At 44.5% G+C, this 25,251-nt stretch overlaps 1 protein-coding gene across 3 annotated transcripts in view; it reads right to left on the bottom strand.

The window, feature by feature from the left end:
* Positions 1-25,251, bottom strand: part of PEX14 (peroxisomal biogenesis factor 14) — a 166,584-nt gene that overhangs the window by 91,111 nt on the left and 50,222 nt on the right. For all 3 annotated transcript variants that reach the window (XM_036999993.2, XM_073233183.1, XM_073233184.1), the window contains exon 2: positions 18,614-18,661. In XM_036999993.2, the coding sequence (XP_036855888.2) occupies positions 18,614-18,661 (48 nt within the window). The remainder of the gene's footprint in view (positions 1-18,613; positions 18,662-25,251) is intronic.

Genomic DNA, 25,251 nt, shown 5'->3' with positions numbered 1-25,251 from the left:
GGTAGTGAGAAAAAGCCACACAGAGCAGCATCTGTGTAGAAATATTTAGTGCCAAAGCTGAAACACCACAGATTGCGCGCTTCCAATTTTGCAATTCCAGTCCAGTGTTATGGCGAAGGATTAGAGTGCCTAACGCACAGCCTGACCTGGGACTAAGTGGCCTTCAAGATGTTCCTTGTAATCAGGCATCCTATTAAAACCCAGATCACTGGTCCCTGAGACAAGCGGTGGGTGTTCAGGACTCAACACTGCAAGTCCGAGTATTCGAGTATTCGAGTATTCGCACCAGGCGCTTTCAAGCTGCGCACCTTCCTGCCCTGCTCTCCCTTTTAAGCACTCTCTCTTCCAAAGAGCATTCTGTTTGCTTTTCCCAAAGCACTCACGGCTGCTCTGCTAGGACCACTTAGAGCAACACCACCCACAGACAGAGCCGCTTAGGACCTGCATAAAGCAAGAGCAGCTTCCAGCACTGGGACTTGCTTAATAGGAGACCCAATCTGTTAATTATCTGTCAGTTTGTCACGGCTGGGCTGCGAAGGGGAGGGACATGAAAACGGGGGTGCTGAGGGGGGAGGCTCTCTACTAGGTGGTGTGCTGCTCTTCCTGGAACTCTGTATTAGGCTTTCCAAATTGTTCATCTTGTTGGAGGGTGGAAAAGAGACACAGAGTTTGGACCAACTCTCTCGGACAGAAGGGGGGGCACTTGAACCCCACCATGACCACCACAAGCACCCAGGGAGAAACACACACCCCTCACTTTCTCGCCGAGAGGATCAAACGGACATAATGCCCTTCACACCACCTCCCCTTCGCCGGCTCTAACAAGCCGAGCACTGTAAATCAAGGATGAAATCCCTGCGCCAGGAAAGCGAAGGAGAAGCATTTCTTCTGTAAAGAGCCCAAAGATGCTGCCTGCTTCTGAATCAGCATTTCAGGGCAAGTGTTTGGAAGACAGGAAGCTAGATGCCGGCAACTGAAGGAAAAATATGTAGTTATTATATATAGTAGGCCTTCTTCAAAAGTTATTTATTTCACAAAACCACTCTGCTAAATAGAGGTTTCAATCTAATTGGAATTGCAATCTGCATATTGTAAATGCATGAAATGACAATCTTCAGGACTTCTGTTCTATTCCACAGTTTATGGGCTCACTAACTGTTGATTTCCTAATATACATACAAGAATGTAAGAAGAGTACAGAGGATTCCCCTTTTAAAAATATATATGTTTCTATGTAATTTTTGCCAGCCCCTTGCAATACCCAAAGGAGGGGGAAATGGGATAACGTCTGCACACCCCCAAGGAGACAAAGCCAAGGAGAAAGGAGGCTCACCGTGGCGTAAGGGTTGTGTTCCGCCGCATGCGCCAAGTCACACGGGCCTTGGCAAGCGGAGTGGGGAGACCCTTACTCATCTTAATTCTCCCCCCTCCATCCACATCCCAAATTAGACATGGTTAATTAACAGAGATGCAAACAGTCACGGAAATAAAGGTTTCTAACAAGAAGTGAAGAGAGTCCTTATAAATCAAACAGAAAAATAAGAAAGCGGAGGAGAGAAAGAAAACACCCACAGCAAAAGGTCAACCTCCAAAGATTGAGGAAATGAGAGAGAAAAGAGACAAGTCTGGACTTCCCATAAAGGTCTGAAATTTTCTGTTTGTACCTCTGGGTTCACTTCAAAATGTGATTTATGACAGAGGAGGAGGCACTGTTCTGGGGAACAGAAGTAGGGACAAAAATTCTAGGGTCCCATACATGCCCAGGACTTATCTCCCCAGATGGCACTCAGATTAACTTTCTGCTCCCTGTTCTCCTCACTCAATTTTAAGAAATCATTTGATTTTTTTCAAATGCTGCATCCCTAGGGCCCAAAGGTATCCTTAAAAACTAAGCATCTTCTGGCTCACAGCAACTCCTTTCAGCCCTTCACACTCTGACAGTACCAGCCTGTCATAAGGTGTAATAGTCATCCAAAAAAATAAAAGAGAAGAAAAAATAAAAGAAAAATCAGAGCCTCAGCTCCCCATTAAAAAAAAAAAAAGATAGAAAGAAAGAATAAATATGAATTTGAAGAGGAACTCTGCCAAAACCTGAACCTCTCAAATCTGGTTCAGCCACATTCTTGCCCACAGCCTGTATACTTCTCGGTGCCTCCCTACATTTTTCAAAATGCAGCTGCACAGACCTCTTAAAATTCAGATTTCTAGCACCTATAATTACAGGGCACAAGAGCCAGGCTCCTTTAATTAATGAACCTGACTCCCCCTTCTCCAAAGCAAATCTGCATATGGGATACACCATGGGGTGAACTGACCCCCTGATCAGTGCCATCTGCTGGCTCTGCCCAGGGGCAACTAGCACCCTGCACCTCCCACAGGAGTGAAGCTGCCCCCACGCCCCTATGTCCCCGCCTCCACCACACAGCCCAATCTGCCAGGAGCCTGTCATATGGTTAAGGCTATAAAACATTTCTTGGAACTTAAGGGAAGAGAAGGAAGCTTTCTGGGGTGTGACCAGCAAAATCCAAAGAGAATTAGATTTCTCCCTGGCTCAAGTGCTCCCGATTACACTTTTATCCCTTTGCCGGTATGAAGCAGGGATGAAGGCCAGAGGCAGCTGCTTTTCAGGGCCGGACAAAACACAACAAACCTGGGGTTGACATTCATCCCAAAGCTGAAATAAAACTAGTAAGAAAGGCTGTGTGTGCCTCTTTAAGCCTAACAGGCAGGGAAGGGGTCATGCTGGGAAGACATGGTTCACAAGGTCTGCAGGAGAACTTGAGCGCATCCCAAGGATGATAAACTGACCTCCAGATCTGTTTCCAGGCGGTTCTCACCCATTCTTGATACTGCTCCTTTCTAAACCAATACCTGATGGCCAGTTTTTAAAGAATTGGTTCTCCTCTGGCTACTCTGGGCAGCACAGCCTAATACTGTTTGTATCTGCTGCACATGCCAGGACAGCCTATAGCTGCTCTCCCGAAAGTGCTTATACACTGGCTGGTAACCGTGTTTGCTGAAAAGCAGGCTGATTGGCTCTAACAAAGACTAGAAATGGTTGCAAACAAAGCCACAGATGCCAGAAGAGAAAAGGCCTGGGTCGAATCATGATGAGCCCAGGTAAAGTTTCAGGTACGGGACTTAAGAACCAGTAAAAGACCACAAGGGACTTGGCAATAATGAAAACTGGTTTTGTTCGGTCACTACCAGCTGATAACTATTTCTCAGGGGCCCCTCAGGCCCACAACAAATCCAGTGAAACAACAATTGCCCTACTGACCAAAACATACACCTCTTCTCCAGGTAGGAGAAGTTCTCAGACTATGTACCTAGTAACACACTTTCTGTGGTTTTCCCAGTTTCTCACCTGTGATTCAGGCTGTAAAATGAGACAGGGCTAATAAGTAAAAACTTGAGGCACACTGTCCTGGCTTCCTAGTTCTTTCCCACGACACTTTACAGTACAGATGTCAAAAACTGAATTCAATCATTCTGTATCCTGCCAGAAAAAGGGGCTTTAACATATCAATGAGTTTCTGGGGTTGCAAATACAATTTTGAAAAAAAGGGGAGAAAATGATAACATCAGTCTAGCCAATGGTTAAACCTTCAGATCAAAGCCAGGCTTGATCACTAACTGCTGAGTCTGACTCCATAGCACCTGTCTTGTTTCCTGGCATGGCACCCTGCCACCTTCCGCCTGACACCCAAAGGCTAACGTAGTACATAGTACATCATCTCTGCTCTCCCATGAGATCTGTCACCAAATCCATCAGCAGACTGCAACCTGGATCCACTGACCACTGCTGCAGTGGGGCTCCCGGCTGAGATTACGACCGAGGGATGGTAAGTAACCACCACTTCCATATTCCCAGTTCACAGCAGCCAGAGCTGAGTGAAAGATTTTTTAATTTGGTTTGGTTTTCCAACCAAGACATACTCAAAGCTCATTGTTCTTTGAAGTGGAAACATTTAATTTTTTAACAAACAAACAAATAGAAGCACAGGACTACAGAGAATACAGAATTGAGGACGAAGGTCAGGATATGTGAAAATAAGGGGCTGGGAGGTAGCTGAGATCAGGAATGTCCAGGGATTCTTGGCACGGGAGCTCACACCAATCGGCCAGGCACTCTCTTTCCAGGGAGCCTCAAGGGGAAATCACCCATCGATCCTAGGACACACGCATTCTAGGACCAATCCCTTACCTCAGAACAGCCTCTGCCTCAAATTCCTGCTTGTGCTTTAATGTTTAAATTATTAAATGCATTAATGTATTTACATTATTCAAGTCTTATGTGCATTTTTCTAAGATAATTTATGTATAAGAGTTTGAATGTCCATGACTGTTAATGTCTACAACCCTTCCTGTTCATTATTGATTCTGGAAGAAAAAAAAAGTAAGAGTTTTAATGCCTTATTTTTAATGTATTAAGAGTCTGAATAAGTGCATTCTCTTTTTTCTTTTGTAATTTCATAATTTAAGTAATGCATTTATTAAACTGACACAGTATGAATTGTGGTGAAGCCTGGCACGGCTCCATGCTACCGGAGCAGCCAGCTGGAGGAACACCGCTCCTCTGAGACCAGGCAGCAGCTTGGCGCTCAGGGCACTTCCCACCTCTGCCAGGCCGGGATGAGCAGGCGCTCACGCAATTTAGGCTGGGCAAGGAGATTTCTCTCCCTCTGTTTTAAAGTTCTTGCCCAAATACTCTCTCCTTGTTCAGTGGGTCTCCAGAATGCTGTTTGAGCTGCCTCTTTTTTTTTTAAGGTGCAAGTTTTTCTGCTCATCAGAAGTCTTCATCTGCTGTGCTCCAGGTGGCAGCCAAATAGAGCTGGCAATCAGCACACGGTGTTCAAGAATAATAAAAATGCCAGTGCTTAGCACAGCAAAAACAAGCCAACAAAACAACTTTTAAAAAGGGGTGGGGTCTCAAAATGCACACAAACACCTCAAACTTAGACAGAAAAACTTTCTTTTGAAATCCAGTATCCCCAGCAGAAAAGCCCTCATTCAACTATACCCAAAAGAGCGACAGTGACACCCAATGGCCTATTGGTTCAATCCCAATTGAGCATCCTCCGCTGCTTTCCCCAGGGATGGGTCTCAGGCCCGGAGTCCCTATGTGGACACAGAACTTTGGAAAGATAATTGGATCCCAGCTACTCATCAAGAAGCTGAATCCCTAATGGATAAATTTCCTGCCGCTACACAGAACACACACACACATACATATACACAGTATGTAATACTTATGCACATTGTGTGCAAACTACACAGTAGAGCACATATCGGTACAGTCCTCAGCCTTTTTCTGGCAGGTGACGTGAGCATGCGTGCACATGCGCACATACACACACACGCATATGCACAATACATAGACTCGGCAACACTGTACAAATCGGTTTAGAGTGGGAGAAAGGATGCCTGAAGATGTTCACTGCTGTCTAGAATCTCTGTCATTACTCATGTCATATATATATGCTACATACAAAATATGATATCATATACATATATATAATACACACTCTTATAATATGTATATATTATGTGGGTTTTGGATATATTTCCCCCCTGTCTTTTTTCTATCTTTTCCTGTTTCCTTCTTTTTTCTCCTTTTCTTTTTTGGCTACTCATTACCATTCTTTAACTGTTACAATTTATATCAGCATATAATGTTAAATAATTACAGGGAGCAGAGCTCACTCTAGTGAGGATATAAACGCGCTGTGGGAATCTACAGATTTAAACAAATAACACTCACAGCAGGGGGTGAGCGGATGAATTAGCATTAATATCCTGCCTGGGAGATCCCAGTGCACTGGTACTGCTTAAATACAGATCTTTTCTGTAACAGTCAATATGACAGCTCCCGGCAATACGGCCCCTTTCCCTTTCCCAGTCAATATAGCAGCCAGTGAAAATAGCAACGTCCCTATAGCAATCAATATAGCAGCCAACTAAAATAAACCCTTCCCTTTTAAGGGCTATATAATAGTCAGCTAAATGGAAGAATTGGCACCCCTGCTGGATAGCTCAGCAGAGAAGCCAAGGAATGAACAGGCCCTCAGCACTAACTGATCCTTCTGCTCCTCAAACAGGCCCTGCCCGGGAAGGGAGAAGACGTTCATGGGCAGGGAATCCAGAGAGAGCCTGAGAGAGACACTTGGTAGGCTGCTCCTGGTGCCAAGAAATACACGAGCAGGTCATGAGCAGGCCACTGGGCACCCTTGCTGAGGTTTGATTAAAATGGCCAGAAACTCTAGAATCCTTGTTCAAACTGTCAGCTGCCACAGGGAACATCTGTCTCCAGTGGGGAGTGACAGTATCTTGATTCAAGCCCCCGGCTCCTTCTGCCCCCACCCTAGGCCCAAAAGGGAAGAGTATTAAGTTAACCACCTGTGGTTTTCTGTTCTCCAGCAGCAGAGACAGCGGTTGTGTCAGAATCAGACATTCAGCCAAGTGGGTGAAAAACATAGCATTCTATGTTGAATTCAGATATATAGAATTCATTTTTAAAACTCACAGCCATCAATCTATTAAATATTGTAATGATACCATATCCTGCCCCCCATCACAACATGGAGAATACTTTGTTGTAAGACATATAGGAATGAAGTTTTATGATAACAGAATTCAGAGGATAGCTCGCTCGGAAGGCCAAAACAGACCAAAAGCTTTTCAAAAAGAAGAAAAAGAAAAACTATATGGAGCATTTAAGAGAGGTTCTTCTGCATTTGAAGTTATTGTTCTTTTTTGTTTTAACTAGCTACTTTTGAAATTAGTTCAGCTGGATTTATGGATTTGACAAGTGTGGAATATAACCGCTGACACCAGTACAGGTTCCATCCAACGCCCTGAAGTGAGTGCTGGGATTCTGACACGCTCCAAAGCAGATGGGCATCAGGGACCCACCCCGCCTTCATTAAAATTCCACGATCTGTCTGCAATCCTTTGGGTAAATCCGCTGAGGGTCCCTGGTTCCCTGGCCAGGTGTTTAACACCCAGTGATGCTTATGTCATCAATCAGGTGACTCAGTCAAGTGCCACAGTGTCAGAAAAAGATCCTGCACGTCCTGGATTGAGAGCTTAAGTTTTTAAAAATTTAGCTCCCAACACCCCACTGAAGCCATACCACTGAAAAGGTACTCTTTACTTCAGGAATTACAGCTGAATAACATCTTTGGAGAGAAAAAGGTTAAGATGATCAAGTCCTCATGGCAATCAACATTTTGATGAGGGATACCAGCACTCATCAGTCCTGCAGTCCATCCTCGGACACTCTAGTGCTCAGTCGCACTGTGATCATGGCGGCCACGTGTGGGGAGGAAATGGATGTGTGGGGCAGACCTGGGATGCACCCACGATTTTGCAGAATGTAGCATCACAAAAAATGAGTTACTGTTATGATTTGACATGGCACTTAGCTTACAGAGCTGAAGCCAATGAGTACTTTATAAACTTTCACATACACGGACTTTCCTATTTGTAAATCACACACAAAAACTGGTGGATGCAGACTTTCGGTCAGACGGCAGTAATGCCGGAGAGAAGGAACCGTGCATCATGTGCATCATGTTCACGGACTCCTTCAACCCCAGAGGCCACCGCAGTCATCGAAGGGCGGCGGGGGACAAGAGGACGGGGAGGGGGGGAGAGAGAGAGAGAGAGAAAGAGAGAGAGAGTAGTGAGAGAGGAAATCATTATGAGAAGGAGAAAAGGAAGACATGAAAGAAAAGATTAGAGATAACAGACGAGGTAACAAAATAGACATAAACCTCACTTTGGCATTTACAGTTTAAAGCTTTCTGGGCATTTTATGAAATGACACTTGCAATGAAACAAACAGAATGGTGAGTCATCTGGTTTCTAACTTCTGAGTCAAAAGGGGCTGTTTCTAGACAAACTGCAAAGCCGCTCCACTGCCTGCACTCTGTAACCATGCCTGTCACACTACAGAGCAGGAAGTGGAGAGAGAATGGGAGGTAGGAGCGGGCACCTTCTTTGCTGGTCCCAGTGTCACTGTGAATAAAGACTGTCAAGATTTAAGCCACAATAATGGAAAGGCTATAAAGGTCTCAGCTATAATGCTTTCTCTGATGTTCCCTGTCATAAAATGCCCGCTTTATGTTGCTTACGTGGCAATGATACACCTCACATCCACGTATGTGTGCACCAGTGGGAATGCTGCACCCTGAGTTCCCAGCAGGAAACCAGCCAGACAGCAACTGTGAACTCCAGCCTCTCAGCTCCTCACCTCCATCTACACAGGTATCTATGTAAGCGTATGCATACATACACACACTCAAACACTCCACAAACAGGCTTTTTTTTTTGAGCTGGGCAATAAGGGTATTTGCCCCTTCCATGAAGGGTTTAGCAAGGTGCCTAGGTGCCAAATACCCAGGAAACACATAAAAAATGTATTCTGCTTGGAAATACGGCCATATAGGCTAAGGGCTCCCTTTGCTACTTCAGCTCCTACCAGCTGTACACAAGAGCCTGGCAGCCTAACAGTGAGATGCAACTTTCTTCCTCCTATGCCAGAGCAAAGTAGATAATTATCATATGAACACTCAAAAAGGGGGCTAGGTTGGGCACCCACAAGACTTGCCTTTACTCAAGACTCAGTAGACACAACTGTACAGAAAATCACTGGTTTCAAAAGGATCTTTTATCTGCAGCCTGCCACCTAACCATTCTAGGCACCAGAGAACTGCAAAGAGAAACAGAAACAAAACCTCTCTACATTATGACTTTATAGGCATAATAAGGAGGCAGGAACTAATAAAGGACAACATGGACATGAGAACCACACGTAGAGATAACACGAGGTTGAAATCTGTACAGCGTAGAGACTGTGAGGTGCAGTTAGGGAAACCAAGGCACAAAATTAGGAAAGGACTGATCTGGTCCAGTCCATCTTGGTGGCAGGAAGAGAAGGATAACTTGCATGTGTAGGTGGGCAGCCAGTGCCAACCACAAGCCACAGCTGGGCTGCCTTCCCTGTTCATCTGTAATAGGCAAGTCTGTGATAGAGCCACCAATTATCTGTAGGCCCCCTGTATTTAGTTCACAGACAAAGGGAAGCAGGAGAGACCTGTTAGTAATGAGTAAGTAATGGCCACTAAAATACACTGTATTTTACAGAGCTGCTTCGGCAGGAAAAGCCATTCAGAAAACAAAAAGTGAAAGAATAAAATAAGCTAGAGAAACTCAATTTCTTCTCCCTTCCTCCCAAAGCCACACTTAGGATAAAATGAGGTTTGTGCAGGTTAATCCTTGTGAGGTAAGAAAAAAATGATTAAATACATTAAAAAAATCAATTGTACATTAAACCAAATCCAGGAACTGCAAAAACAAACACCGCAGGGTTCCTCCAGCCAGTATCAGCTCTGTCAGCCTGGTCAGGAGGGGATACCCCCACTTGATGGAGCTAGTGGAGGTAAGAGAGGATGAGCAGAAAGGAAGGGGAGAGAAATAAGGCTAGGGGGGTGGGGAGGGAGAGGGGGAGAGAGGACTACAGATCTGGGTTTCACTGGAATCAAGTTATTTCTAGACATTACAAAGGAAGAAATAAAACGCTTTATAAATGAGGCTCTAGAGACCAGGCTGAATTCTTCAAAAATCCAGTAGAAAGAACAATAACAATGATTATAATCATTTGATAAACAGAAGTTATAAACCACTTCACTGTCAAATAATCTGCCACTATTCCTAGTTATTTCTTCTGTTCATTAGCAGTTTCTATTAACTGCCATTTTTCAGAGAGACAACAGAGAGCGAGCTGGAGAGGTGAGGGTAAGAGGCATGCCTTTGTCTCTGAGAAAAGCCATTCTTGGAGCTGGAATGGAAACTCCTACCCTTCCCCAGTGCCCTGGGATCCTCAGATGAAAGGCTGCAAGAATGCAAAGCTCCAAGCAAGGCCATCAGTCACCACCTCCTCCCACAGCGGAGTGAGGATTGAGAATTCTTAGCTAATCCCAAGTAAACCTGACAGGGCTGAAACATGGGGCCAGTCTGCTTCTCCGTGTGTACTGCGACCATCCGGTTCTCCCTGCAACAAACCTTTCTCCTTTCTGTCACTTGCTTCAGCCACACACTGGAATAAGATCTGAGAGTCGGGGTCACGGTGTGCTTCTGGAAGGGTGGGGACCTAGTTATTTACTTAGACAAGGCATAAATTGGCCATATGTCATTCATAGGCCCCAAAGTCTTTAAGAACATGATATCTCCAAAGTTTCCCCCGAATGTGCTTATGAAATGAGTCATTCAGAACTGAAGAGAAACCTGTGTACGCCTGGGGTGGGGAGGCAGGTGAGGGGATGTTAAGGGAAGCGCCGACAGGAAGAACAGGTAATCAACCATATGACCGAGGTGTTCCCAACAGAATAAAGACACGTGCCCACAGGGGAAAATTTCAAAAGCATCTAAACATTATCAGAGTGGGTTATCATGGCTACAAGTAAGATCTGACGGAAAGATGTGACTCTCTTAAAGACATCTATTTTCTTTTCAAAGCAAGTGAACACTGCTGCCTTAACCTGCCAGCAAGGGGTGTGTGAATGTTGATAGGGCCTCTAATGAAGGATCTACCTGAGGTGGTAGACAAAGCAGAGATGGAGGACACTGCAGTTTCTTTCCTTATGTGGATTCAGGTGACTCCCCGCAGACCGGCCACGCACCACTTCCAGAGCTAGAGTCAAAAGCAAATCGCTCAGTTGTGGAAGCTTCCCTCGGCCAGCAGAAGGACTAGCAAGCAGTTGCTGCCCCCTAGAAGCTACAAGGGACATAGCACTTTGCTCTCCAGACGTAAGATGAAAAGATCCTATTATCTCACCTCGATCCCATAACCTGTCATTAGTGAGGTACATGGGTGCAGACGCCTCCTCCTAGCACAAGGAGGCCCACCTCCCCTGTGATAAATTAATAGGAGCCCTTTCAACAGCTAAGATGCATACAAAAGACTCCAACCAGGAAGAGGCGAAGGCAGCAGCTTCCGAGGAAGCACAGGCACACCAGGCAGCACCTGGACAGGAGCCGCGGCCCCAGCCTGCTCTGCACCAGGGGCAAGGTCAGCACGCCGCCCCCACCCGCCCCTGCGGCTGGCCCAAGTCTGACAGAGAGAAGAGCTCGGCCGCACAAACTCTGGGGGCTGAATCCCAGGCCTGGCGCTTCCCGGCTGTGGGCCTTGACCGCCCTGGGCTTGCTTCCTCACTGTGCACTGAGGAGGAGGAGTTCTCACTGGTTTATTGGGGTAAGAAAGTAACCAAAGTAAAGAAACCAGCGCCCAGGCTGCACAGCGTACAGCAGAAGCCCTCCTGGCCTAAGCGATGAGAGCTGGTAGCTGGTCACTTAATCAAAAAATCAGTTAAAGCGGGGAATCATTAAACGTGGAGCCTACTCTACATACCTTAAACATTTTACATTGACTTAAAACCTATAAACATAGAGTCATTTGCCAATCTTTTGATGTAGAGCCAAGACCTTTTCTTTGAGTGCAGGCCCACAGACAAGATCCCAGACATCTTTCTTGCATAAACCCCACCCATAACACACCCTGCACAATTTCTAAAACAAACCAAGAACTTAAAAACATTAGTAAAGCAAATCAAGGTATCAAAATACTTTTAGATTTTTATGATCTTCTCCTAGTTTAACTTTTTCACTCACACCTAAAAAAACAGCTATCTTTTACCAAACCATTCAGCTCAGTTTTCACAGAAGCCTCTTCCACATTTATGCTATAAAAACTCACCCTATTTGTAGATCCCTCTGTTCACCTTTACATTTCCCCTGTTTGCAGCATATTAATAAAATGCCTAATTGACTAACAAATACAGTTTTGGCACACAGGTTTGGGATGGAATTACTACCTCTTGGTTTGCAGAACAAGGGTGGGTGTGACTGGCAAGGGGCTGCCCACTCAGGACAGCCCAGCCCTGGCGAGTAGGTTCCATGTCACCACGACAGCAAGCCGGTCCCTTCAAGGAGTATGTCTAATGCGAAGGTCTCGATGCTTTAAAAAAATATGTATTTACTGATGCTGCCACTTCATTTCAAAGAGATTTAAAATGACTCAAAAATACACACCAGACAAAAGGATACAGCAGAAGAAAAATATAAGGAAGAGGGGGAAAAAGATGTTTAATAAATGCTGTTTACTTTTCCCCCTTCTCCATCTAAATCCATCTTCAGCAACTGTGGAAAAACTAAACCATTTATACATCTATAATCAACTTGTGCCTGACTCTGTTGGCAGCACCCCCACCAGGCTGGAAAAGACAGCCCTGCCCCTTAACGGGGGGGGTGGGGGGGGCCTCCTGACAGCCACTGCAGGGTGAATGCAGTGATCGCTGACCCAGAGCCCCACCACAGAGCCAGTATGCACAACAGGAGAGTGAGGCCACCAGGGTCACTGCTAAGGCGACAGGTCACAAAGGTGGCAGCATGTCTTCTTCTTGACAGGGGCAATTTGTCCGACCCACTGGGGCCCATGAGTTAGCTCCTCTCTGACTCTTGAGTGTCAGAGGGTGCCCCTGGGTAGATTTACCTCAAGAATCACTCAGTGTCGGCCCCATCTCTAGACTGTTCAGACAAACTCATAATGGCAGAGAGAAGATTTGTGGAGCAACAAGCATAAATCTTGGTTATAACTACAAACCATAAAAGAAAGGAGAGCTGGGAGGGAAGAAGGAAGGGCGGCGGACGCATCCTTCTCCTAAGCGCCACTTTATCTTCCTGCGGCTTCTCACAGCACAGAAGTGGGATTAACTACAAGATCGTATTTTTCAAACCCAAATTGGTCTGCATGGTTTGACGAGTTGAAATATTTTAAATTGAAATTATCCTTGAAAACGTGGGGTACACAGTTGTCTTATGCACAACATGACATTCAGTGGTTGTCAAACTGGGGGCTTATAGGGGATTGACTGCGCTTGCCACGCTGAACATTCATCCTTTAGATCACACTTAAAAAAATGCTTTTAAGTGAAAATTCTTTCAAATACAATCAGTGATTTTAAATAAGAAAAGCCTTTTCAGATGGTCCCTCTGCCCAAATCAGAGCTTTGGATAGCCTGCCTTCAGCAGTGGGAGGACAGGGCACCTAAGGGCACCTGAGACTGTCTCTCCATTAGAAAAGGGAGAAAACCCGAAACCTTTTCTTCTGAAAGGATGACAGCAGCGACAAGATTAAAGACTAAATTCCCCTAGTCCTGTGTGGCCCTAAGAAAAGGGAACCAAGCGCTCAGTTCCTCAGATCCCACATCCCCAAAATAAACCAAGTGTCTTCCACCAGTCAGGCCTCTGATTGCAGGAGCTGAGGCACAGGTGCAGTGTGACTGTGACAGCCAGGAGCCTAACGCATCAACAAAGCTGAACAACTATTTCCAATGCCATTTCTCTAATTATTACTTCCCAGGGTTTCGATTCATGTAATAATTATTTGTAAAAGGATACCTTAAAAGTGAAAAACACCTGTTCGTTTACCTGAAAGAGGAAAGAGCTCAAAGGGCCCACCTGGTCTAGTCAATAACCACCTCACACTGCGACAGGAAGGGCAGGGTAGGAAGAGGCAGTGATTTCAGCATCAGTAAGTGGCCTGGAGATCACAGAAAAGGCACCCAGAGATGCAATTTTTATTTCTATCTGCAAGACAGCAGGACACTCGGGAACCCTCTTCACAAGGAGGGTCGGTAGTGAAAGAGCATCATTTTCTTCATGGTCAGCGGGGAGTGGGCAGGGGGAAAGCCCACATTTCTCCATATCTCAGGCACCCAGGCCTCAGGCCTAGTCCAATGTCACATCAGAGAGGTGCACCAAGAGCCCCACCCTTCAGAGGTTCACACTTGATTTCAGTCCCAGGTTTCTCTGAGCACTTGTGCGGGGTAACCCAGTCACATGTTGCTAGCAAAGGTTTAAGCACCAAAATATGCAGATGACTCACTTTTTAAAAATAAATACAGCAGATTTAGGATTATCCTTATCATATCATCCCCACTTAACTGCATCCAGACAGACTTCCCTGAGTGGGAAACTGAGGTGGAAAGTACGGCCCGCTTCAGCAAATCTAACTCAGCTACAGCCCACAGAAAGTAACCACTGCAGATTTTTTAACAAAAATGCTTATACTTGAGATTTGCCATATTTGTTTATTTTTCCTGGAAAAATGACAATTTCCTGAAATCTCTAAATGGCTAGTTTTATTACCCATGTGCTTCTAAAACGCTTCCACGAATACAATATTAAAATCAATTTTATTTCCCCACCAATTGTCCTGAATTTTGTAAAATGAATATGCATGTTACACATTCTACATATGAATACATACATACACACATAAGTATACACAAAGAAATGCACTGGGCATGGGAACATCATCCTTCGGAAATGTTTTGCTGGGAACAAACCCCAGCAGCACCTATGCACGGTGAACCCACCAGCAAGTACGCCGAGGTACTCTAACCACAAGGGACACAAATACAGGGCGAGACAGTGCCAGGAATCCATGCGTGAGGTCTCCAGGAGACAAGCAACTAGCTACAGCTAGTCTTTAAGAGAAGCTCACAGGGTAGCTCCCTGAATTCATCAAGCTATTTATGACCTTTTTATTAACAGCCTCCAGTTAACTAGCTTAAAAACCAAAGAGAAAATCATAGGTATCCCAGCTGTAAGGTGGATGAATTCCCCCAGAAGGAGTGAGATCAAATGCAGGATGTAGAGCCTCCTGGGCAAGGTTCCATCTAAGACTCAGGGAGAAACCTGATGACACAGGATCCTTTTGTCCCTAGAGGACAGAACTACTGAGTCACAGTGGATCTGCAAGCGCAGAGCATCCGTATTTTAAAAATCGATCATAGTGAAAACTCTCAATCCTGGGGAAGGTGATATAGTAAAAATTACCACCATCATTTACAAACATATATTTATTACAGTTTTGGATTATTTTAGGCAAGGAAAGGACAGAAACACCAACAAAAAAACTGTATCTGCAAGTTAGAGAAAGAGAGGATGGCAGGAGACGCATTCATTAGAAAGAACCTTGTATCAAGAGCAAAAAGCTGAAATTCTAGTTTAGCCCAAACCCATCAGCATTGTGTAAAGCAGGTGAGCAACAGTACTGCTGAATAAATACTGAGGAACTTGTTGCGCTGAAACAAGTGAGCAGACATGTAAATGAAACCGTATTTATTGCTTACTTCAAATAACCTAAACTCATGACTAAAAGGACTCTCAGAAGGTTACTCCACCCCAGTTTCTGTACCCAAGCAAGACAGGAACTGAGTTACACCAAGAAGACAACTGTCCACCCATTCTTAAAGACCGACTGACCAGGCGACCGGAGCAGTGCGGGCACCCGAGCCCAGCCTCTGTGTGAGCCCAAGCACACGTCCACACAGGTGAGGAGACAACCCAGGCAGGTCTGCGGGAGACTTACGAAGGTTTCGGACAGGTCTGGGAGAAGCTGGAGGTCATACTGTGGAGGGCTGTCACCACACCCTGCCCTGGCTGGAAAAGCTCAGCCAAGTATACAGCAGAAAACTCTGCCATTTTAACTTTGGCAGGGTTTTATCATTAACAACCAGGGAATTCCAACTGTAAGTTTACACAATTTATTAAGACCAGTCTGTTCAGCAATCTCTACGCCTGAGGACATTACGACATTATAGAGTAACTAGCCCACTAATGAGGCCAGTGTTGCTGGGTTGGTTTTGCTGTGGGGGAGGAGGACTGAAGGGGCAGGAGGAGGTGACATGCAGCGTCATTACTGGGTGGAATCAAGACGAGGAATGGTTATAAACACAAACAGGTCTCTGAGAGACAAGACTATACTTCTCACCACAGAAATCACAAGACAGTTTTTATGGTCCGAAGAGGACAGAGATGAAAATCAGGCCCTCCTTCCCTAGCAAATAAAGCAAAACAGTAATGCAGGCATCCAGAAACACCCACCTGCCAATGTCATTTGCACTGACCGACTACTCAACAGAGCCTCTTCTGTCATTGCCCACTTCTTTAATAAAGGGAAAGATTATCTCAAAGTGATCATCTAGCTCTGGAGACAAAGAATAAGATTATCTACTTTCAGCATCCTATGCTTAGCCCTTTTAGTATAGAGAACAGGCAGCTTCCATTAAGGAACTTTATGGAAAATAGGTACTCAAGTTAAAAACAAAACAAAACCAACTTAGCAGACTTCAAGTCTCACAAAACCATCCCTAAGTACCCTACCGCCCCACCCCAGACTCTTCCTTCTCTGAATAATGCAGGCTGTTAGACTCCTAGCCAGGCAATTTATATGCGATTTTGTACTGTTTGCTAAAATCACACACAATTTTGTGCTGTTTGCTGTTACACATATACAAATGCCTTTTCTCCCCTAACTAAAATATATGAATTATTTGAGAAGGCTTAGTTTTATTCAATTGTCCGTCCTTCCTTAGCATCCAGAGACAGCTAATACACATGGCCTGAGATGCGGCCACCTCTGCAATGGTGGCTCAGGCTTGAGTGCTGCGGGGCTCCCTGTGGGTGGGGGCTACCACCCCACTGCTTCTCCAGCACCCCAGGATGATCACCCAGCCTGCTGCCAGTTCACAGCAGCTCATCCTGTATTTTGACCTGCCACATGAGCCCTAAGTCCTGGGCGGGCTCCTCTGCCTGGCACCCTGCTGCTCCCCAGAGGCAGGAGCTCACGCAGACCACAGCACTCGGCTGGTGCTCTCATTTAATCACACTACTGCAAATAGTTGACCAAAAGCAATAAGGGCATGACTGAGAGACAGTGGGAGTTTAATATAAAAAAATTAATAAAAAAAAAAGGGGGGAAGTAGAAAGGGTCTACCTTTTAATAGGGTCCTAATTACCCAACTCATAGGATCAGCCCAAATGAGATGGGAGTTTATTTCGGGTTTTTTTTTTTTAATTATTGGTTTTTTTATATATATATAAATTGCTGCTATGTGTTTTCTTTCCTCTGAGCAATTATGCAGCAAGTACGTAAAGAGGGGAAAAAAATATTAATTAAATATAAGGTAATTGTAGAGTTGGCCTGCAGAGAATGAGTCTGAACTCTGGACAATCACAGGCTACTAGGGTTTGAAGACTGCTCAGGGCCTCCCAGAAAAGACAGAAATAAAAATACAACCAACCAACAAGCAGATGCAGAGTACAGCAGGAAAAGAGCAGTGTACAGAGACATTAACAGAGCCACGGAGCTGTAGGGCTCCAAGTACCTAGAAACCAGCAGGGCTGACAACTGCTTAGGGCTCTCTGCTAGAAAGAACCCCCCAGTTTATCCAGTCATGCCCCAAATGATCGCCTGGCCACTCTTCCTGTGATCAACAGTTAACTCCGTAAGTAAAAACTTAAAAAGAGACTGAGGACGTACAGGATTGAAAAGGACGATCAAGTTCAACTGGGACTTCAGTCCAAAACTAACCACACCTTGGGCCTGAGGGGCACTGAGGCAGGCCCCAGAACACACTCAAGCTCCCTCTCAAAGGGACTGGCAAAGTGAAGCCTCCTCTGGCTTTCACACCACTGTGACCTCAGGGAAGCACCCAGGCAATACCAGAAAGTGAAATGAAGCCGTGGCGGAGCATGCGGGGAAGTGCCAAGCCGTACGTGATAATAGCGGGGTATATGAGTGACAGCTGTGCTCCCCTGAAACAGTTCTGGCAGGGCTTGTATCACCCTGGTCCTTCCATAGCTCAGCCATTTCCAGCTCACCGTCTGCCCTGGGAAGCCTTGGTAGCGGCTTGAATTCAGACTTGTTCATACCAGCTAAAGACCTCATATCACCTCCTCCCACTAATGCCAGACGAGAGGGAGAAAAACAGGTGAAACTACAGATTCTGCCAAAAGAAAACTTGGCCGCACCTCCCAAAGCCTGCTATCACTCTTCAAAGAAGTTAAACCTAAAGCTGGCCCCTCCATAAAGCTCTGGTTTGTACAGACTGGGTCTTACTACCCAGCCAATAGGATTCGTGGGAGGCCCTGATATGAAAATAAAATGAAAATGGAGCAGGCTGGCAGGGATTCTGGCTTAGATGCCAAAGCCAAAACCCTCTGTAGAGAGAATCACCTTCGGTACTTAGTAGGCCTCTTCCCTATCAACAGTACAAGCGGATGATGTTAGTAATGTGTGCCACAAACCTGGCTACTGAACAAGCCTGAACAGTGCTTGCCTTACCTGCTCTTCAAAGGCCACCAGGGGTGCTCTCACCCTGAGGGGCAGAAGGGCCATTTCAGACAATCAAGCAGCAACTTGGCCAGGGCCAGCATTCACTCCAACTCAGCCTCCAAAGGTTTCATGTTTCCCACTAATTACTATTACTATTTGATCAGCAACAAAAAATGGCATACCACCACCTGGGGTGGATATTTTAGTTCCAGAAAAGGCCAGGCCGTACTAAGGAGCGAGCTCACTAATCCCCACATGCCAGAAAAGAAGTCAGAAGTCAGGGGTCACTGATAGGGTCAGTCTCCGCACAGGACCTATTTTAAAGGTACACTTCTGATGCAAACCTACAGGATTGTTAAAGTTTCTTTAAACTCATAAAGTACTTTAACTATTAAGAAAATGATACTATAGATTTTGGGTACTTACCAGCGACTCTCGAGGCACCACATTTTCACTTCCGGGAGTAGAGCTTGGCTGCAAAGAAAAACAGAAACAAAAAATAAGATCACAGTGCCACCCAATGGACATCAAAAAAACCAAAGATGTTCTATTCTCAGGCAACACACTAAAACACCTCTCTGAAATCTCTTACCGGTTTGTCACACTCTACGGTGTTCTGTGGCAGGCTACCTGTAAGAAGTCACCCAAACATTCTGAATTTGCCAGTGAACATGAAGAAACTGTTTCTGGGGTTCACTGTCAGTACCTCAAGAAGGTTTGGTTTGGCTTAGGAGGGCCCCAGATAAGCAGCTGAGCAGCAAAGGCTGAGGACCATCACAAAATCCAAAGAAACAGCAAAGCCCAAAGTAAAGGCTTTAATAAGAGCAAAACTTCCCTTTTGTCATCTCCCCACCATGTTGACGGGGGCAGAGCTCAGCAAAACTGGAGAAAGAAATCAACCACAAGGGGGCCCCACCTGCCCGCACTCAGGGTTTCCTCGGGCCAGCTAGTTACAGCCAGAAGGGAGTAAACTACACCGCTGGTGCTTTATCACCTGTCACTGAGGACACCAATTTGCAGCAGTTAAGAACGCCAGGCTTAAATCCTTTTTGTAAATAAACCAGTGACAGGCTGGCAGACAGACAGACCAACGAGGCAGGCAGGCAGCATGTGGCCGCTTGCCTGGCTCAGGTTGGCTTCCTCCTCTGAATCTCTCCCTCACCCTCACATTTGCCTTCAACCCTTGGCTGATCTGGCCAAAAATTAGAGAAAGAAAGAGTGACAGAGACAGACTCAGAGGAAATTTACAAATCTCCAAAAGAATAAAACAATATGACAGAGTTATGATTACTTCACTGCTACTGATGTTCAAGCCGATTTCCAATTACCTACAGATAATATCCAGACAAATGCAGCCGCTCTGTGGGTGTCAGGAGCCAGCCTCCATCCTCCTTCTGGCCCGTTCAGAAGGCAGTGCCAGGCCTCTTAAGAAAAAGGATAGAAGGTGCGAGAAGAAAGCGTCCAGTCTAGAAAGGCCCCGAAAGACTTCCACACACTAGATGCCACCAGCACAGCTGGCAAACAGCACAGTGGCAAGGACTCTGCTGGAAGGACCCCTCACTCAAAGTCCTGTCTCAGGAGCCCCTTCCCACCCACCGCAGGACAAGACAGACAGCCAGCAACTAACTAGAAAGCGTGAAAACGAACTAGAAAGTCTCAGGAATCAGAAAGTTTTCCATCCCCTGCCCTTTCTTCCCCACTCCGAAGGCCCCAGGCATCAAGAAGCTCATGCACTGAGACCTCCAGCCCAAACTCCTCTGAGTCCTACATCGACTGCCTTCCTGCCACCTCTTGGACTAAACGAATCCCACAGCAGATTCATAGCCCTCTCCCTCTGCCACACACGTCCTCTTCCAGCGTTCCTGTTTGAGTGAATGACACAACCCCCACCAAAGTACCTAAACTAGAGTCCAAAGCGTCATCCTTGACAGCTCTTTCTCCCTCACTCGCTAGAGCTAACTCACTACCAAGCCCTGCCAGTGTCCTCCCTAAAGGTCCATGGCATCAGTCCATGCACTTCAATCCACTTCTACTGCCATCATTTAGGTCCAAGCTTCCAAAATCTGCCTGAACCACTGCAACTGCCTTCCAATCAGTTCACCCACATCCATGCTGGCTCTCTTCTACTTCATTTTAAACACTGCTAGCAAACTATCATCTCAAAATAATTTGATCTCGTCACCTCTCCACCCCAGTAAACAACTACAATACAGCAAAAATTTCTCAGTGTGGCCAAAAGGCCTTGCTTCTATTCTGACATCTCAAGTCTGTATGGCACCACATTCTCCAGCTTTGCCCACAACAGACACACTGGCCTTTGCTCCTGCTGTTCCCTCCCTTGCCTCTGACAATTTAACTCACTCTTCAGATTTCAGACTTCCTGGGAGACACACTCCTCTGAACCATGACAGGGTCAAATCTCCCTGTTAGACACTAACACCACATACCTCTCCTTCAAAGACTGAGCAGAACTGTAATTTTACATGTGTGATTATCTGACTAATGTCTGTATTTATCACCAGATTATAAACTCTACTTTGGGCAGAAACTATCAGGGTTTGCTTATCACTGTATCCCTGGGACGTAGGACTGAATCAGGCACAGACAAGGCCTTCCATAGACATTTGCTGAATGACTGAATGGGCAACTAAGAGTAGAACAATGGTTCTGACTCAACTGAATGGATTATACATTAAAATTTGTAATCTTCCTGAGGGCCTCCTTCACTCCATTTGGCAAATACTGACACTAATTAGTAATATTTATTTATTAGCTCTTTCTTCATTCAATTCTCACAATATATGTATGAAATCATTGCTGATGAGGAAATTGAGGCAAGGGAGGTTAAATAACTTGCCCATGATGACTCAGCTGGTAGCTGGTACTAAAGGGATCTGAGCCCTTCTGCGTAATCAAAATAATCGAGTTGTGTCCTAAAATTTATATGGAACCAAAGAAAAACCCTGACTAGCCAAAGCAATCTTAACAAAGAAGAACAAAGCTGGTGGTATCATGTTCCCTGGTTTCAACTACACTACAAAGCTACAGTGACCCCAACAGTATGGTACTGGCATGAAAGCAGGGACACAGATCAGTGGAATAAAGGACCCAAGAAAAAGACCCACACATTTTAGTAGTTAATCTATGACAAAAGAGGCAAGAATATACAATGAGGAAAAGATAGTCTCTTCAATAAGCAGTACTGAGAAAACTGGGCAGCTACATGCAAAAGAATTAAACTGGACGACTACCTTACACCATATACAAACATAAATTCAAAATGATTAGAGACTTGAATGCAGGAAGTGAAACCATAAAACTCCTAGAAAAAAATCACAGGCAGTAAGCTCTTTGACATTGGTCTTAGCAATGTTTTCATGGACCAGTCTCCTCAGGCAAGAGAAATAAAAGCTAAAATAAACAAATGGCATTACATCAAACTAAAAAGCTTTTGCACAACACAAACTAAAAAAACACTAACAAAAAGAAAAGGCAACCCACTAAGTAGATATTTGCAAATCATATACTGATAAGGGGCTAATATCCAAAATACATAAAGAACATATACAACTCAACAGCAAAAAAACAAATGATGCAATTAAAAAATGGGCAGAGGAACTGAACATTTTTCCAAAGACAAAGAGATAGCCAACAGGCATATGAAAGGATGTTCAACATCACTAATGATCAGGGAAATGTAAATCAAAACTACAATGAGATGTCACCTCACACCAGTCAGAATGGCTACTACCAAAAAGGCAAAAAGTAACTATTAGCAAGGATGTGGAGAAAAGGGAACCTTCATGCACTAATAGTGGGAATGTAAACTGATGCAGCCTCTAAGGAAATCAATACGCAGGTTCCTCAAAAAATTAAAAATAAACTATCATACGATCCAGCAACTCCATTTGGTATCTATCTAAAGAAAATGAAAACATTGATCCAAAGAGATGCACCCCTGTTTACTGCAGCATTATTTACAATTGCCAAGATATGAAATCAACTTAAGCGTCCATCAATACATGGATGGATAAAGAAAATGTGATATATATACATGATGGAATATTTTAAAAGCCATAAAAAAAGAACGAAATCTTGACATTTGTGACAACATGGATGGACTTAGATGATGGATATGCTAAGTGAATAAGACAGCGAAAGACAAATAACCATGTATTACTTCACGTATATGTGGAATCTAAAGAATGACAACAAAATGAACAAAATACAATAGAAACAGGCTCACAGATACACAGATATACAGATATGTCTTAAACTGCTGATTACCAGAGATGGGAGGGGTTGGAGGGTGGGCAAAACAGGTGAATGGGATTAAAAAAGACAATACCAATAGTTTTGTTTAGACCACATTTTATTAAGCAACAACCTTAATGCCGCCCCATAAATAATAATGTAAGTTATCTGAGTGAACAAAACAAACTAACACAAACAGCTTTAATATTTAGGAACCTCACTCTGACTTAACCCAAAACTCTCTTCCTGAGCTGCAACTTGATAATCACTGTGAATCATTATCACCAAAATAGCAAATATTTGCCAGAGGGAAAACTTTAAACAGTATTTGATACCAAGAAGTCTCTTTCATCATATACCCTTTTCTACTTTTTTGAATTGTGAGCCATTTAAGTGTATTCTACTTTTTAAAAAATTATGTTTAATATTAAAAATTTGTTAAAGGAAGCTTCCCTCTCATCCCAACACTCCCATCTTCCTTGGGGGACTCACTGCTGATGCTGGTTCCTTATATATTCTTTAAGGGATATTCAAAGCATCTTAGAAGCACATATGTGTGTACATATCCCCACCAAAGAATCTGAATAGCAACACTTTCCAAATTCCTCAAGTCTTGACTTCCCAGCACCTTCTGGAGTCTCAGCACACCAAAGTCAGACCTCCAAGCTCAATCTCAGGGTCGCTAAGAGACAGGCAAGCATTCCCCACACAGTATTCCAATGCACAGTGCTGTCGGAGATCAATCAGACCTAACTCAGTGAATTCATGAAGGACTTCTTGCCAATATGGGAACTGTCCAATACTGATTATATATCCTAGATGATTATCCAGCTCATGTTGAAACATAGTAGCCTGAAATGAACCATCCCCCATTTCCTGTCTCTGTGTCCTTGAAGAAACTGTTTCTTAGTGACCAGAATAACCTTCATCCTTACTACTCTCCATGTTGGTAATACCATCTGACAATCAAGGTATTACATCCATCATCTCCTTGATAATACCACCTGAAATTCTTCATTTGAAAACTAGTTTAGTACCTATCCCCACTATATTTTAAGTTTCTTGAAGGAAGGCAAACCTATTATCTTGTTGAAGACTGTTCTTCAGCCCTTAGAATGTAACTGGAACTCAGTAAATACATGCTTAATTATATTTTTAAATTTAAAATATTAAAACAAAGCAACAACTTTGTGTACCTAAGCCCAAATGAAGCAAATAAAGGACCATGGCAGCGTCCCTCACTGGAACATTTCACCCACAACCAAACACGAATCTGACCTACTCTCAATGCATTGCTGTAGCCCCACAGTTCTTATGAAATGTGTGGGGCATTTGAAATGTGTGGAGGTGCTTCTGGCTGTCACAATGACCAGGCAGTCCCACTGGCACCTAGATAGCAAGAGTCTGGGAGGCAAAATGTCCTGCAGTGCATGCAATGAAGAATCATCCCATCCCAAACCAGTAAGACCCCTCAGAGAGTCCTGCCCATTCTGCTTCCTTACGCTGGGGAGGGGGACAGACTCCCATCTTTAACATTCAGCTTTAGAGACTGCTTCAAAGAAGGGCCAAGGTCGGAGCTGCTGATTACCTGTCAGGCTGGATCCCCAGGCCCAGGCAGGTCCATTAGTCTCACCAGTCCAGCTTATATGAAAGCCCAACACTTCTCAAACATCTGTCCCTACATCAACCCCCTCTGAGTAGCCAAATCTATTTTCCAGCTTGAGACAAATCCTTACAAATTAAATTCCAATTTGATCCTGGAATTCTTGTTAGGGTGATCTATGATCTTAAAAATAATAATAATAGCAAAGCTTAGACATCACAGCTGAGGTCTATTGCAAAGGTGTAATAAGTAGGCTTTAAAGCAATCCACAGTCAGGACCCTCAGGGGCCAGGGTGTGGCCAATGAGGGGAGAGAAGAAGAGCAAAAGCATAAAACTGCCTTAAAACACACAAAAAAAGACCACAGTGGCACAGAGAGAGAGAGAGAGGCTCTCCGTTTGACGGGGATGAAGGTGCTCTCACTCCGAGGCACTGACCTTCCACAGCCAGGTGTGCCCACATGCTGCTGACCTTGCTGCTGAGCAAAGATCAACCACACACACACAGCTCAGGTTTGAGCAACTGTCCAGATCCTGGAGCACTCATCCTACATCTGCCAAGTGACTGTGTAACAGTGGACATGTCTTACGCCAGTCTGGCCTATTGGTCTTTACTGAGAAGAGTAAGATTCAATTCAAAAATATTTTTTGAGGGGCACTGCTACAGTGGAAAGTGCATGAACTCTGGCATTAATGACAACTGAGTGATTCTAGGTATATTGTCCGATTTCTCTAAACCTCAGTTTCCTCATCTATGGGAATCATACCACCCCATGGTCAGAATGACATGATAGCATAAAAGTTGTATCATTTCTTCCTCAAGGGAGGAACAACCTAAGATAGGCACAGTCGCAGGGGGGCCATCAGGTGAGAAATTGGGGATCAACAGAGGTGAGGCTTAGAACTTCAACCCCCTGTTTTGAGAGAAATCTTCTGCATCCGTGGATGTTTTGTTGCCCTTGTCTAGCCTGGATTAATAGTCTATAGGCACACACCTGATCATCTACACTTGCCCTCTTACAGCACTAAATTATGCTTTCTATCTTTATCTTGCATCTACCTACCACTTCAGCATTTTATTAAAAAAAAAATAGTAACAAGGGAGAAATGTGGGAGTCACATATAAATCAAGTATAAAAATCAAATGAATAATCATATCTGACTTGATTGTTTATAGTTCATGATGCATGATCAAAACCGAAAGTTTTT

This window comes from Manis javanica, chromosome 4, assembly GCF_040802235.1.
Source record: "Manis javanica isolate MJ-LG chromosome 4, MJ_LKY, whole genome shotgun sequence".
Taxonomy (NCBI): domain Eukaryota; kingdom Metazoa; phylum Chordata; class Mammalia; order Pholidota; family Manidae; genus Manis; species Manis javanica.
The sequence above is the reverse complement of the archived record's forward strand: the minus strand, read 5'-3'. Positions and strand labels throughout refer to the sequence as shown.